The 14,311-nt window shown below is 46.5% G+C and overlaps 1 protein-coding gene across 1 annotated transcript; it reads left to right on the top strand.

Moving 5' to 3' along the window:
* Positions 1-6,552: 6,552 nt before the first annotated feature.
* Positions 6,553-14,004, top strand: GCM2 (glial cells missing transcription factor 2; the record flags this gene model as incomplete). The annotated part of the gene is made up of 5 exons (XM_079933504.1): positions 6,553-6,642; positions 10,770-11,022; positions 11,155-11,267; positions 11,903-12,028; positions 13,033-14,004. The coding sequence occupies 5 exons, from the start codon at positions 6,553-6,555 to the stop codon at positions 13,972-13,974; spliced, it is 1,524 nt and encodes a 507-aa protein (XP_079789630.1). The 3' UTR covers positions 13,975-14,004.
* Between the last annotated feature and the right edge of the window lie 307 nt (positions 14,005-14,311).

The following is a 14,311-nucleotide window of genomic DNA, read 5'->3' as shown; positions in this document are numbered from 1 at the left end:
GGCTAAATTACAGTATTCTTTTCATAAGGAGTCATTTTACTACATACAGCCTGAAATTCCACTTTTTCTTAGTATTGATTTAAATAATGAGACAGCATTTGAAACGAAACATTTAAACAGGTTTTTTAAGTTGCCATACAGTAAGCTTTTTTGAGCCAAGTGGGTTAAGTGTTCTGCAGGTGTTAATCCTCACCACCAATCTGGCCGTTAGACTCTTTATCTGGGGATAATAATAGCAAGGCTGTATGAGATCACACAGCTGAGACTCACACTCAGATTCTCTGACTCAGCAGTTCAGGCTTCTTCCTACTTAAAACTCTGCCTGGCTTCTCTATACTCAGAACAAATCCAAACGCTTTGCCTTGGTCTGCAAGGCTCTGCACGATTTGATCTCTGTCAGCTTCTCCTGCCTGACTGCCCTGCTGAGTCCTAGAATAAGTCAAGCTCTTCCGTGCCTCAGGGCCTTTGCACTGGCTGTTCTATGCCTCGACTGCTTCTCCCCACCACTTACCATTCTGGCTCCTTGTCACCCCTCAGATCTCAGCTTCAGTATCATCTTTTCAAGTAGGTCTTCCAGGACCTAAAGTTAGTCAACTGCCTCCCTCCCCCAGCAATTATTCTCCATCACAACACCCCGTTCCTTTTCTTCCTACTACCTTATTTTGTTCCTAATCTGTCTCTGACTCTCTTCCAGGCTGAAAGCTCTATGAAAGCAAGAATTGTGTCTGTTTTGTTCAATACTGTCTATCTCCACCTAGAACAGTGCTAAGTACAAAATAGATTAGGATATTAGTAGGGTAATCAAAGGCAAAATTGACAAGACGTGGTGATAAACTGGATGTGAGAGATTAGGGAAGAAGGAGAAGAGGATTCTTCTGCCTCTTGTTGAGCAACTGGAGGAAAAAGTATGCTGACAGCCCAGGAAACCCAGAACGAGAGAGAGCACACAAAGAATACAAACTTGATCTTTACATAGAAAGCATCCTGTGCCATGCCGCTCCCATCCTTTTCCTGAACAGACTGCAAAGGAACTTCCTTCTCCTGTGTACAAAAAGATTTTTTAAAAAATTTTATTTCAAAGAAATGCATTAAGTTTTAAAATAAAGGTTCATATTGTTTTCCTGAACAAAGCTTTTTGTTCATTCATGCCAGTGATTATAGATCTAAGACACTACCTTAAAAAAAACACCAAAAAATAATAATAATAAAAACACCAAAAGCTTTATCCAACCTTCTTTAACACTGCCTCTGACAAATACAAACTATTACAAGAAGCAAACATCACTGTAATAAATGATTACAAAAAATAAATTTAAACTCTATAATGGCAACTATAAAAAAGACTTTGAATTAATGAGCGGTTTTTAGAATGAGAGCTTGGAAAATAAAGTTTTTCAGAGTGCGTTTCAAGCCCAGTCATGAGTTTAAGCTTTATGTTCCTGACTTATATGAATTTTAAATGTGACTCTAGGGCTTCCCTGGTGGCTCAGTGGTTGAGAGTCCGCCTGCCGATGCAGGGGACAGGGGTTCGTGCCCCGGTCTGGGAGGATCCCACATGCCGCGGAGCGGCTGGGCCCGTGAGCCATGGCCGCTGAGCCTGCGCGTCCGGAGCCTGTGCTCCGCAGCGGGAGAGGCCACAACAGTGAGAGGCCCGCGTACCGCAAAAAAAAAAAAAAAAAAAAAAAAGTGACTCTAGGACTTAAAACTGAAACTTCAAGGATTGAACAGCAACAACAAGAAAATTTACAAAACATTGAGTAATGGGTTGTTACACGTTTTCTTCAAGAAGTAATCCATGGATCTACCAACCTCGTTTTCACAAACATGCTAAAGAACAGCATCTCATCTGCTCACTTCATCCCCAAAATCAAAGAATTTTAAAAAATTTTATTAACCTCTTCCAAAGAGGTTTAAAAAAAATCTAGCTTGGGCTAACGGTCCTATATGTACTTGACCACAATCCTTAAATGTCAGCATATTTTACAATACCATTATAAATATGAAAAACAGGATGAATTCAAACACCAAAATCCATACTTGTTTTTTTTTCCCACCAGCAGTGTATTCAGTAAAGTGAATGCTGAAAAGTAGAATCACTAACGGTACCAATCCACCTCCCAGCCCGCGACCCCAATCCCTGGGCGGCGGGTCCCAGCACTTGGGGTAGATCTGGGGCCCCGAGTGGGTTAACGTCATTGCACTTTCTACTCAGCGAGGGAGAAAAGCGGCTGGGAAAACATCCCATCCCGAGCAACTTAAAAAAGAATCATCTCGTCGCCTTCAAACATCAATATTTCAGTTCCCCCTTCTCCGAACGCTTTACTAGCGAGGGACCACACGTTTCTACCCTGCTTCATGCACCCACAGAAAGCTGCCAATAAACTCCAAGCAAACGTGAGGACGTGAAACGCCCCAAGGGCCCCCGAAGAGCTCTTCCCACGGCGGCGGCCGGGGATTGTAGCCGGCGCCGGGTCTCTGGGCGAGCAAGCGAGGCCCCGAGCCCAGAGGCCGACGGACGCGCTCCCTGGCGCCCGCCTAGAACGGCGGAGAGGAGGCCGGGGCTCGACGGGTGCCCGGCTCCGCTCGAGGTCACTCACCTCCTGCATCCCGAGGCTCCCGACAGGCCGCCGCGCACCCGCCCCGGGGCGCACACCCGGACCAGGACGCGCCCCGCCGCTGCGCCGCTCTCAGCCCCCGCGCTTCCGCCGTCCGAGGCCCGAGCGGGCGAGGATGCGCTGCGGCGAGAGCACGGGGAGCCCACGGCTCCCGGACGCCAAGCTTCCCCGGAACTCTAATTAATAAACCCGCCCCTGAAAATCTACCAGAGTCCCGTGTTTGAGAAGCGAGAAAAGCTCGCGAGTTAACTGGCAATCAAGGTCAGGCCACCTGGGCGCACGCACAAGCACCTTAGGAAAAGCGATTACTTAAAGGACATAAACCTGTCGGAGAAATTCTACGCTGATAGGCGTCCCCTGTGCGGAAGCCGGCTGTTTTCTCTCCACCTTTAACGGCTGGTAGAGCTGGTTGTGATCCATTGTTACTGCTATAGACTGAAATCGAACTTTCCCCCATAGGAACCAGATTAGTCTCCGAAATTGTGAGTTTATTCCTAATATCACAAAAGAAGTGTTTTGTTGTTTTGTTTTAATACATACCCCGGTGTGCTCAGTCAAAATAAAATAAAAACAAACATTTCCATCCAGTCTGCTTGTTTTCTGCCCACTTCCTTTAATCCAACAAGAATGTGTACTTACGGCCCGGTTTAGGCTGATAGGTTGGTTCTGTTATGTGAACAGGGTGGCAAAAATAAGTTGGACTGGAGTTTTCTTTTAAAAAGCAAGGAAGCAGACAAGACCCCTCAAATCCAAACATTCCTTGTAAAAAATCAACTTGTGTTATAAGTAGATGCTATGGGTATTTCGTGTCATGAGGTTTACAGAAGATATTTGTTTACATCAAACCAAAACATAATATAACCAGAATCTCTGCATTGTACCTCCAGTCCATTCAAAACAATACATACTTATTTCAAAACTCATCATATCCATTTCCTGGCAAATATGACGTAAATATACTTACATTAATGTACCTATTTTAATCTAAACCAAGGAAATTCAAAGCCCTTTTCCTTTGCTTTTGTATTAATGGACTTTTACTATTTCAAAATACTAGCCAAGGAAGAGCCAGCTGTGAATATAAAGTGTTCTGAATCAATGCAAATATTAGTGCAGGAAAAATTGAAGGATAACGACAAATAATCAAAATACAGTTTAAAAGCACACTATTTTAGAGAATAAAACAGGTAATACAATAAGAATATAATATAAAACAAAATTAAAGTTTTCTTAATATTAGCTTAAAAGTTTTAATCAATTATTTTCAGACTTTGGGGAAAGCATATATCCTTTCAAACTATGTGGTTGTTAACACAGTCAAAAATTCAGGAGAAATTAAAGATAACACCACAGACAACACCATTTATTTATTATATTTTGTTATATTTTCACTTTGATTAGCTTCTTTTACTAACATGTTTTACCCAGACATAATTTTAGGGCAACTTGGAATACGTATTCTAATTCTGCTCAAACTAAATATGGTGGAGACAATGACATTTCTTTGGCCACCGGAATCTAATTAGGAAAAAATAAGTATTTGATTAATTGATTTAGCTTTAACTTTTAAAAAAATTGTACTTATTTATATTTTTGAAGGGTAAGGACTCTCTAGAAATATTCCAAAGTTACAGAGACAAGAAATAGTCTTAACAATGTTTACAATAAGACCAGAAATTAGTTTCTATGAATTCTCAGAAATAATTTTAAGCTAGTTTTTGAAGTTATGTAAAGAACATTTTACAGAGTACATTATCTTAAACTTCACAAAGAAATGTCAATTTGTAAATAAATAAATAGAGAAGTGTCCGTAATTTTAACCTTTGAAAAACAAAACAACGCAAAAAAGCAACTGAATAACAGGGGCTGCCGGGCCGGTATGCGGTTAATATGATGAAAGTTTGTGGACGCAACTAGTAGGTAAAGAGTGAACGCGTTTCCTCCTTTCCTCCCAGACCTCCGCGGCAACTCTGTGAGAGTGATTTTAACCAGAAACGCTGACCGACACTACCAAAGAGAACTTTGGGGACGAGGGGGTGGGAAGAGGCTGGGGGATGAACTAGTCACTTTCTTGTTTGAGAACTTTGCGCTTCTGCTTGGGGGTGGGGGAAGGGTGGGGAGAAATCCCAGCTTAAAACCAGAGAAAGAAGAAAATTCGTGTAATTACCCAAATCTGGCCTTTCCCGTCTCGGGAGTTCTCTGCCGGTCGGCGGCTCGGAGTCGAACTTCACTATCGGGTTGACTTTTCTAACAAGCCTGACTGTGCCCCCGACCAGGCAGGTTAAGAGGACCGGAGCGTGGACGAGGTTCGCTTCCTGGGGTTGTAAGGGCGCATCTGCTTTTCCCGCCTTTCGCCAGAAGAAGAGGCTGTAATCCTGCGACGGGCGCTGGCCTGGGCGCCCTCCAGGCCGGCTCCCAAGAAGCATCAGTCCGCGCCCTTGGTGCGCGCTCGGCGGTGCTGAGTCTAGGGCCCGCAGGTCTCGGGATTTGCCGCGATGTAGGTTGCGAGCATCCTCCTCTAACAATGATCCGCCTTTAGAGGCCGGCTTCTCCCTGGCTACGGCTGGGAACTGGAGCGTGTAGCCCGCAGAACAAGGGCGCAAGGAATAAACTCCGGAAACCCACCTTCCCTTGCTGCCCGGAGCGGCTAAAGAGCGACTTAAGTCACTTCAATCGGTTTCTTGTATTGGGCGCTTCCAATCACCCTAATGAAACGGAGGCACAGGTGAAGAAGGCCTGGGCTCAGCCCTGGTGAGCCCACGGCGCTCTACGCTCTCACCTGGTTCCTCCAGTCTCCAGAAAGCCTCCGCAGACGGAAGGGGTGTAAATAGAATTTTGTCGTGGTATTTTCACGACAATACCGATGAAGACTATTTTTTGTAAGGGTCGTTTCAGGTGGATGGCGATTGAGAACTCACTGAGCCCCAAAGCCTCTTTCAAACAGATAAGGAAACAGGCTCAGAAGTAGCCGAGGCGGCAGAGAGAACTACGGGTTTGGGGGCAGAACTCAGCCCCTTCCTCCCCCTCCGCCTCCCCCTAGCTCATCTCCCCAACCTTCTCCGGGTTCGCTTTCCAGGACTCTCTTCCCACAGGGCCAGGTCTCCCCGCAGCCCCCGGGAGCAGGCGGCCTCCTGGGCCGACGACCACACGGGGACCTTCGGCACTCCCTCGGACGTCCCTCCTCCCCCCACCTACCCCCGAGGATGAGCACAGATTCCAGACCACGCGCACCAGCTACAACAAAATCTCCGAAAAGGGTCGGCCCAAAGCCAGCTGGCTTGCGCTCATCTACTCAGGCTAGGGCGCGCGGCAGCCGAGGCTCTTACAGGCGGTGCCCGGGCTGCCAGGCAATGGAGTATTGTCTCTCGGGACTTTGCTGGAAAGGCTCTGTCTGGAAAGCCTCCCTCTAGATCCAATCCGAAATCCCAGAGGCGGGGCGCGGTTAGGGAAACAAAACTGATTTTCAACTTACATGAGACACTCCAACCTCCCCCCCGCCCTGGCCCGCCTTGGCTTCAGTCTCCCGTCACCCCAAGGGCTCAGGTCAACCTCCCCCTCCGGTCCCAGTTCTGCCCGGGAGGGGATGACAGGCCCTGCTAGTGCCCGGAGCGTGGGAGCTGGCGGGTGAGCGAGGAAAGGCGGAGAGGGGCGGGACGGGGAGGGACGGGGTGTATCCGTATAAACGTGTGGGCAGCGGCCTGGCGCCCGCGCTGCGCTCCGACGGGAGACCTTTCAGCACCGCGGCCAAGGACATGGCTCCGCCCGAGTCCTTAACCCTTGTTCGCCGCTTCTGGATTTCGAAATCAGTCTCTCTGTCTCTGTCTCTCTCCACTTTCCCCTAAGACAGGGGGAGAATCACCTTGGGCACCTCTGGGTTGGTTTGTTTTTCTTCTGTCTTTCAGGATCCTGGGTGGAGAGCGCCAGCGAGGAGGGCCAGATGCCGGCGGAGGCGGGGCAGCAGGCGGACGGTGCGTGTTCCCACGGGATGAAGCTCAGCTGGGACATCAACGACCCGCAGATGCCTCGGGTGCGTGAAACCCCCGCGCGCGCGGCGCTGTCCATCCAAAGAGGAGGGATGTCCTTGCAGAGACTGTGGACAGACCTCACCTCCACCCCCAAACACACACCCCTGAGAGTCCTCCAGTGTACAAGGACTCCACAAATGGCAGAGCTGGGTTCAGAGATGTGCCTTCTCCCAGCTCTTACCTCGCGCTTTTTAGAAAACACGCCGAAAGCAACAGGAACTGTCAATCAGGCTCCAAGCTCCAGGTCATCTGGCGGGAACCGGACACCTCGTCCTTCACTTTCTTTTTTTTTTTTTTTAACATCTTTATTGGGGTATAATTGCTTTACAACGGTGTGTTAGTTTCTGCTTTATAACAAAGTGAATCAGCTATACATATACATATGTTCCCATATCTCTTCCCTCTTGCGTCTCCCTTCCTCCCACCCTCCCTATCCCACCCCTCCGGGTGGTCACAAAGCACCGAGCTGATCTCCCTTGTGCTATGTGGCTGCTTCCCACTAGCTATCTACCTTACGTTTGGTAGTGTATATATGTCCATGCCTCTCTCTCGCTTTGTCACAGCTCACCCTTCCCCCTCGCCATATCCTCAAGTCCGTTCTCCAGTAGGTCTGTGTCTTTATTCCTGTCTTACCCCTGGGTTCTTCATGACATTTTTTTTCTTAAATTCCATATATACGTGTTATATATATGTGTGTGTTAGCATACGGTATTTGTCTTTCTCTTTCTGACTTACTTCACTCTGTATGACAGACTCTAGGTCTATCCACCTCATTACAAATAGCTCAATTTCATTTCTTTTTATGGCTGAGTAATATTCCATTGTATATATGTGCCACATCATCTTTATCCATTCATCCGATGATGGGCACTTAGGTTGTTTCCATCTCCGGGCTATTGTTAAATAGAGCTGCAATGAACATTTTGGTACATGACTCTTTTTGAATTTTGGTTTTCTCAGGGTATATGCCCAGTAGTGGGATTGCTGGGTCATATGGTAGTTCTATTTGTAGTTTTTTAAGGAACCTCCATACTGTTCTCCATAATTCGCTGAGTCTCTCCTTATCCATTCTTTGCCATCCACGAGAAAGGTAGGGGAGAATCTTGGCTAATGTAGACATCAGTGCTTCTCACGCAGCAAAACTGTGAGATAGGACCGTAAATCTCGGTGACCCGACTCTTATTAAACAGCAGGACTTGGGCCATTAGACGCCTGCCCCGGCTGCCTGGATGAAGCGCGGCTCCTGGGGGGGGGGCCTCTCTAGTCATGCCAACCAGGGCACAGGCGCCCGGAGAGCCCCTGGAATCCGGCTTTTGGACGCAACTTCTGAGATTACTTCTCTAATGACAAGGAAATCACCATCATCCGTTTAGGGTGAATTTGTTTTATTTTGTTTTGTTTTAACGGAACGAAGGGGTTTGGAGTCTAGTACAGGGAATGAGCTGGGCAGTTATAATTGGTCATACTGGTTTGGGGAAAAACTGCAAAGTGACTTTAAAGTCCTGGGTGTATAGGTGGAGGGAGAGTTAGGAGCGACCTGGGAAGCATTCGCAAAGGCAGATTCCTGGCAGTGCTGTGGTATAGGGGTAAGAGACCTGGCCTTAATTCAGCACCTACTACGTGCCGCATATAACAGTTCATTAGCAAGGTTGTCTAGCCTCTCAGAGAGATCAGTACTTTGGGGGATGTACGTATTTGCAGTAAGTTTGTTTATTTTCAAGTCTGCCTACTTTAGAGCCACACTGTGCCTTTTTTGTGAAAGTGGACCGCAGTACAGCAAGGGCATCTCATTCTCACTGACTTCTGTCCGCATACATCTTCATAGGAAAAAAAAATCTAATCTTGCATTTTAGAAATGAGCCACATCCAAATAAGGGAAGGATGGTTCCTCTCATGAGTATTATTCTGGAATTCCCATGTAAATGTGAATAATTTCTCCTCTGGGAGATTGGTCCTTAAACAGAGAGAAAGTGTGTGTGTGTGTGCGCGCGCATGACATCTCAAAAGAGGCAGGTGCACTGGGCTATGGAAAGAGAACTGGAGAAAGAGGATCCTAGCCCTGCTCTGACAAACCAAAGGAGGAAGAGCGAAACTAGCTGTATGACCTTGAGACAGTTCCTGAATTTGCCTTAGTCTCAGGTTGCTCACCTGTCATCAAGCCGTGGAATTAGATAACAATCTTAAATTGTCGTCCAGATCTACTGTCATGTTCGGTGTGTGCACGCTTGTCTGTATGTGACCCCATGTGCCCCCCTGCACCAAGACATTAGAGCAAATGAAACCCAATCTAGGAGTCCTCCATTCTTGTTTTGATTTTAAAATGCAGTCTCTGTGTCTTCATTTTCAGTGGCACTACTTTGGTAGTGGGGGTCTAGTCTGTACCCTTGCAGGGGAGTGCGAACAAAATATTCTCTTCTGGAAAACTGTCTATTTGTTACTAAGGTCCTTAAATTGAAATATTCACTTTAAACACAAAGATATAGCATTTAGCGTAAACTTAGAGTTGCTAGCACATCATTATATATTTCATTTGTGATGTACCTTAAGTTAATGTATTGACTTATGTCAATTATATTTCTGAGAAAAGATAAATAATGCCTATTAGTAATAATAACGATTTCAACAATATCTCTGCGGTTTTGGAAACAAAATTGCCCATTTACCTATTACTGTTAGAATGTACAATACTAACGTGGTACACAAGTCTGAATTGTCCAGCTAAGAATACTTTTGCTTTGCAGATGTTGGATCTAATTATCCTGGGCTGGGGGAAGGGAGAGAAGGTGTACATGGCTTATTACTGTAATAATAGTTTTCTGAGCCTCTATCATACCAGGAAGGTCAGTGGGGCCCGGCTGCCACAGATCTTCTTTTTAAATCCCAGCTATGCCACTGGAGAAGGTTATCCATCTAACTTCCACTTCCTTATCTATTAAATAAGAGGAAGGATGCCTAAGAGGCAAAGTTGTTGTGAGGATTGTAGATACTGCATCATGTGGTTTTATGGGCCATACTGTCTCTGTCCCAGATACTCAGCTCTGCACTGTAGTGAGAAAACAGCCACAGACCCTACATAGACGAATGTACATGGCCATGTCCCATTACGACTTTATTTATGGATACCGAAGTTTGAATTTCATATGCTTTTCGTGTGTCACAAAATGTAGTTCTTTTGATTTTCCGCCCAACCATTAAAAAATATAAAAATCATTCTTAGTTTGTGGGCTGTACTAAAACAAGTGGCAGGCTGGGTTCGGCCCATGGTCCCTAGTTTGTACAAGAACCATATTGCAGTATAAATAATGCAGAATATGGACAAAGGACCGCCAAATGTGAATAGTAAAGCAGTGCTCAGTATTTTACATATACCATTATTTTAGCCATGCAGTTCTTTGTGTAGTAGAATGACAGTCCATACTGCTCTGGGAAGAGGTTAGCTTAGCAGGCTCCACCAAATGCTTGGGTTTACCTTATGGTTAGGCTATCATCATAATACCCTTGTACACCTGGAGGGCTAATTTGGGAAACTGTTCATGTCTCTCTGATGTTGTGCTGGGTATCAAGCCAAGAGCTTTTGAAGAAAAAGCACTGGATGGAAGTAAAGGTATTTACAGGCTCACCTGTATGTCAGCGATAGGACTTTCCAATCACTTTTTGCCCTGGTGCTTTACTGATTAACTAGAAAATATCTGTAACATTTAAATACACCGAGAAGTGGTATAACATAGTGGTAAGGAGAATAGGCTCTGGGGTCAAACTGTGAGGGCTCAAATCCTAGAGCCAAGTCTTACTAGCTGTGTGACCTTGGGCAAGTCAATGAAGCTCTCTGGTCTCCATTTACTATTCTATTAAATGGGGATAATAATAGTACCTATTGTCTGTATGCAGTATGAAGGCTAGATGAACGAATACATGTACAGCTTTTAGAATATAAGCACTATGTAAGCATCAATTTATAGCCAGTTGTCAGAAGGGCATACACAGGATGAGTGACATTTTGTAAGAGCACAGTTTCTGGAATTAAAAAGACCCAGTTTTATCCTAATGTGCTTGGGGAAGATTAAAGCCGTGCTGTCTCCGGTTTGGGCTTGATGAACTTGACTACCCGTCCTTCTGGGCGCCTTCCCAGGAGCCAGACCACTTCGACCGCTTCTGCGAGTGGCCGGACGGCTACGTGCGCCTCATCTACCGCAGTGGTGAGAAGAAGGCGCAACGCCATCTGAGCGGCTGGGCCATGCGGAACACCAACAACCACAACGGCCACATCCTCAAGAAGTCGTGCCTGGGCGTGGTGGTGTGTGCGCGGGACTGCGCCCTGCCCGACGGCTCCCGTCTGCAGCTGCGGCCTGCCATCTGCGACAAAGCCAGGCTGAAGCAGCAGAGTGAGCTATGGGACTAGGAACGGGGTGGCCTTGCGGTCGTGAGTTCCCTATTCCCAGCGAATTTCCCCTTCCTTCCTTCCGGAGGCTCTGGGGTCAGGTTGTTATTACTATTTCTCGCCTCTGGCTTTGCAGAGAAGGCATGCCCCAACTGTCATGCTGCTTTGGAGTTGATCCCCTGTCGAGGGCACAGCGGGTACCCTGTAACCAACTTTTGGCGGCTTGATGGCAATGCAATATTTTTTCAGGTAGGTGGGGGGACACCACAGTTTGTGATGGACATTCTCATCATGTCACAGGGACCAAACCTCCTGCCATGTATCTCAGGAGCCCTGGACCAAACCAGATACAGCTCTGGTGGCCAGAAATAGGTGCTGGGGTTCCCAGGGCCTTACCAGGCTCCTAGGAATTAGTTCAGCTACTGTGTGCTCTCTAAGGGGGAGAGGGTGAACCTACTTATAGTTGTTTTCATATGGCAAAAGGACTGTTAGGTCATCTTTTAAGATGTCTATTATTGGTGCAGTTTTATTTGTTCAAGAATTTTTTTCCGGGCTTCCCTGGTGGCGCAGTGGTTGAGAGTCCGCCTGCCGATGCAGGGGATGCGGGTTCGTGCCCCAGTCCGGGAAGATCCCACATGCCGCAGGGCGGCTGGGCCCGTGAGCCATGGCTGCTGAGCCTGCGCGTCCAGAGCCTGTGCTCCGCAACAGGAGAGGCCACAGCAGTGAGAGGCCCGCGTACCGCAAAAAAAAAAAAAAAAATCTTTTTCCCTGTCTCTTGGAAAAAACAAACAACTTGGGGCACTGGGAAAGGCACACTCAATTTTTGACCAGTGTTGCCAGCTCCCCTCAGAGGAATAATGTGATTCATCTCCTTATTAATGCAGGCCAAGGGAGTTCATGATCACCCAAGACCAGAGAGTAAATCAGAGACAGAAGCTCGAAGAAGTGCTATCAAGAGACAAATGGCTTCTTTTTACCAACCCCAGAAAAAGAGAATTCGAGAACCCGAGGTAATAGGGAGCTGACATTACACTTGTGGTCTGTGTTCACCGTCATCACAAAATGCACTGAGAATTATGTAAAATAATTTAAAAGGTTTCATTTTATGTGAAAATTATATACCTCTAACAATGTCATTGAATCAACATTTTGAATAGGGTTTCTAATTCCTTCTTCTTCTTGATAAAAAAGCAGAATATCTCTACAGTTAATGATAGAGTGAGCATGTGAGCTGACATCCTAATACAAGGGCAATTATCGAATGGTCATACAGAAAGAAATAGGTGCATACCAATGACTGAACGGTGCATCTTTGAGAGGGTCCTTTTCATTATTTACATAGAACAGATAAAATTTCTTTGGGCAACTTGATCCAGTTTGGCTGTTCAACCACAGTATGCCAAGGAGGCAGAATATTAGTTGGAGGATAAGAGACACTGGCCTTGTTTGAGCACTTTCTATGTGCCACGCACATAGGGTTTAAGTCTTACACGTGAATTGGTCACAAAAGCCTTAAGAAGAAATTACTGTTATTAAGCCCCATTTTTTAACACCTTTATGGGAGTATAACTGCTTTACAATGGTGTGTTAGTATACATATAGTCCCATATCTCCTCCCTCTTTAAGCCCCATTTTTAAGTGAGGAATCTGAGGCTCAGAGAGGTTAAGTAACTTGTTCAGTGCGTGAGGGACAGTCAGGTTTTGAACCCAGGTCTGCGTCAGGCTCCTGAGCCTCTGCTGTTATGCACATAGTATAGGGAGAACAGACCATCTGCCACTGAGACCCACCCTGCCTGGCTACCACGGGCCCTCCTAATTCAGCAGCGTGGAATCCAAGCCTGAGCTCAAGCTGTGAAGTTCCCGGACCATGCGCTCAGATCATGTTTCTGAGCTCCTAACACACAGCCCACCAACCGAAAGCTTGTTATTTGGTCGGTTGACGACCGTTACAGGTGAGGGTGTCCACGCAATTTACATCTTTATTTACAAATAAAAATTTGTGTCATTTCTTTAGGCAGGAGAGAATCAAGATAACGGTGGCCATTTCAGCAACATACCTTCCCTGGAGAACCCAGAGGAGTTTGATATAATTCCTGACACTGGCTTCCCTGTTCCAGGGCAGCCTTGCTTTTCCTTTCCAAACTCGGATGCTTACAAAGCTACCTGTGACCTAGCTGCCTTTCAAGGAGATATAGTACCACCCTTTCAGAAATATCCAAACCCAAGAATCTTTTTGCCTAGGCCACCCTGCAGCTATGAATTGGCAGGCCCTGGTTACACAAATTCAGGCCCGTATTATCCCACCCTTTATAAAGATGCCAGCAGTATTCCTGATGACACGGACTGGGTTCATCTGAATGCACTGCAATACAATATCAACTCCTACGGCAGCTTTGAGAGAAGCTTTGATTTCACCAGTAAACAGCCTGGCTGGAAACCAGCTCTTGGAAAAGCTGACCTTGGGGAGAGCACTGACCATGGACAGTTCCAGGCCACGGCCGCTCGCCCTTATTACAACCCAGAGCTTCCCTCCAGGTACCTCACGACGGCCCCGCCATCTGCTCCAGCCCTGCAGACAGTAATCACCACCACCACCAAAGTGTCCTACCAGGCCTACCAGCCCCCTGCTCTGAAATGCTGTGACAATGTGCGGGAAGTTACGAGCCTTTCTGGCTGTAACTATGATTCTGAAAACACCCAAATGTCCATCTATCTGGAAGACTTGGACCTTCCAGCTACAGTCGCCATGGCAGCCTCTCCAACAGCATCACTTCCTTTGAAAATTCCTGGAGATTGCCGGACCATCAGACACACTTTGCCTTTTCCTCAAGACTCAGCACCCTCCTGGACAGATGGAGCAGAGACGTGGGATGTGTGTCCATCTGGACCGGGGTCTACAATTGGTTATTCAGAGAGAATCAGTCCGTTCTTTAGCTATGACCATGAGGACTTTTGAACAACAGTCCTGGGGCACAGCATAATATTGGTCTCCATGCAGGCGGTAGAACATGACATGGCAACTCTCTCTTAAGTTGGGAGATTCATTTAGCATGCAAAGAAATATATATATTATATATGTATATAGATAATAGTAAAACCAATTATCAGCATTGTAAATTATAGGTTGGAAATGTTTAGATAATCTAGAGAAATCTTGCACAGTCTTTTACTTTTTTTTTTTTTTTGCCATGCCACTCGGCTTGTGGGACCTTAGTTCCCAGACCAGGGATCGAACCCGGGCCCCCTGCAGTGGAAGCGCGGAGTCCTAACCACTGGACCACCAGGGAAGTCCC

The sequence above is a fragment of the Stenella coeruleoalba genome, assembly GCF_951394435.1.
Source record: "Stenella coeruleoalba genome assembly, chromosome: 10".
In the NCBI taxonomy this organism is placed as follows: domain Eukaryota; kingdom Metazoa; phylum Chordata; class Mammalia; order Artiodactyla; family Delphinidae; genus Stenella; species Stenella coeruleoalba.
This window is presented reverse-complemented; position numbering and strand designations above follow the sequence as displayed.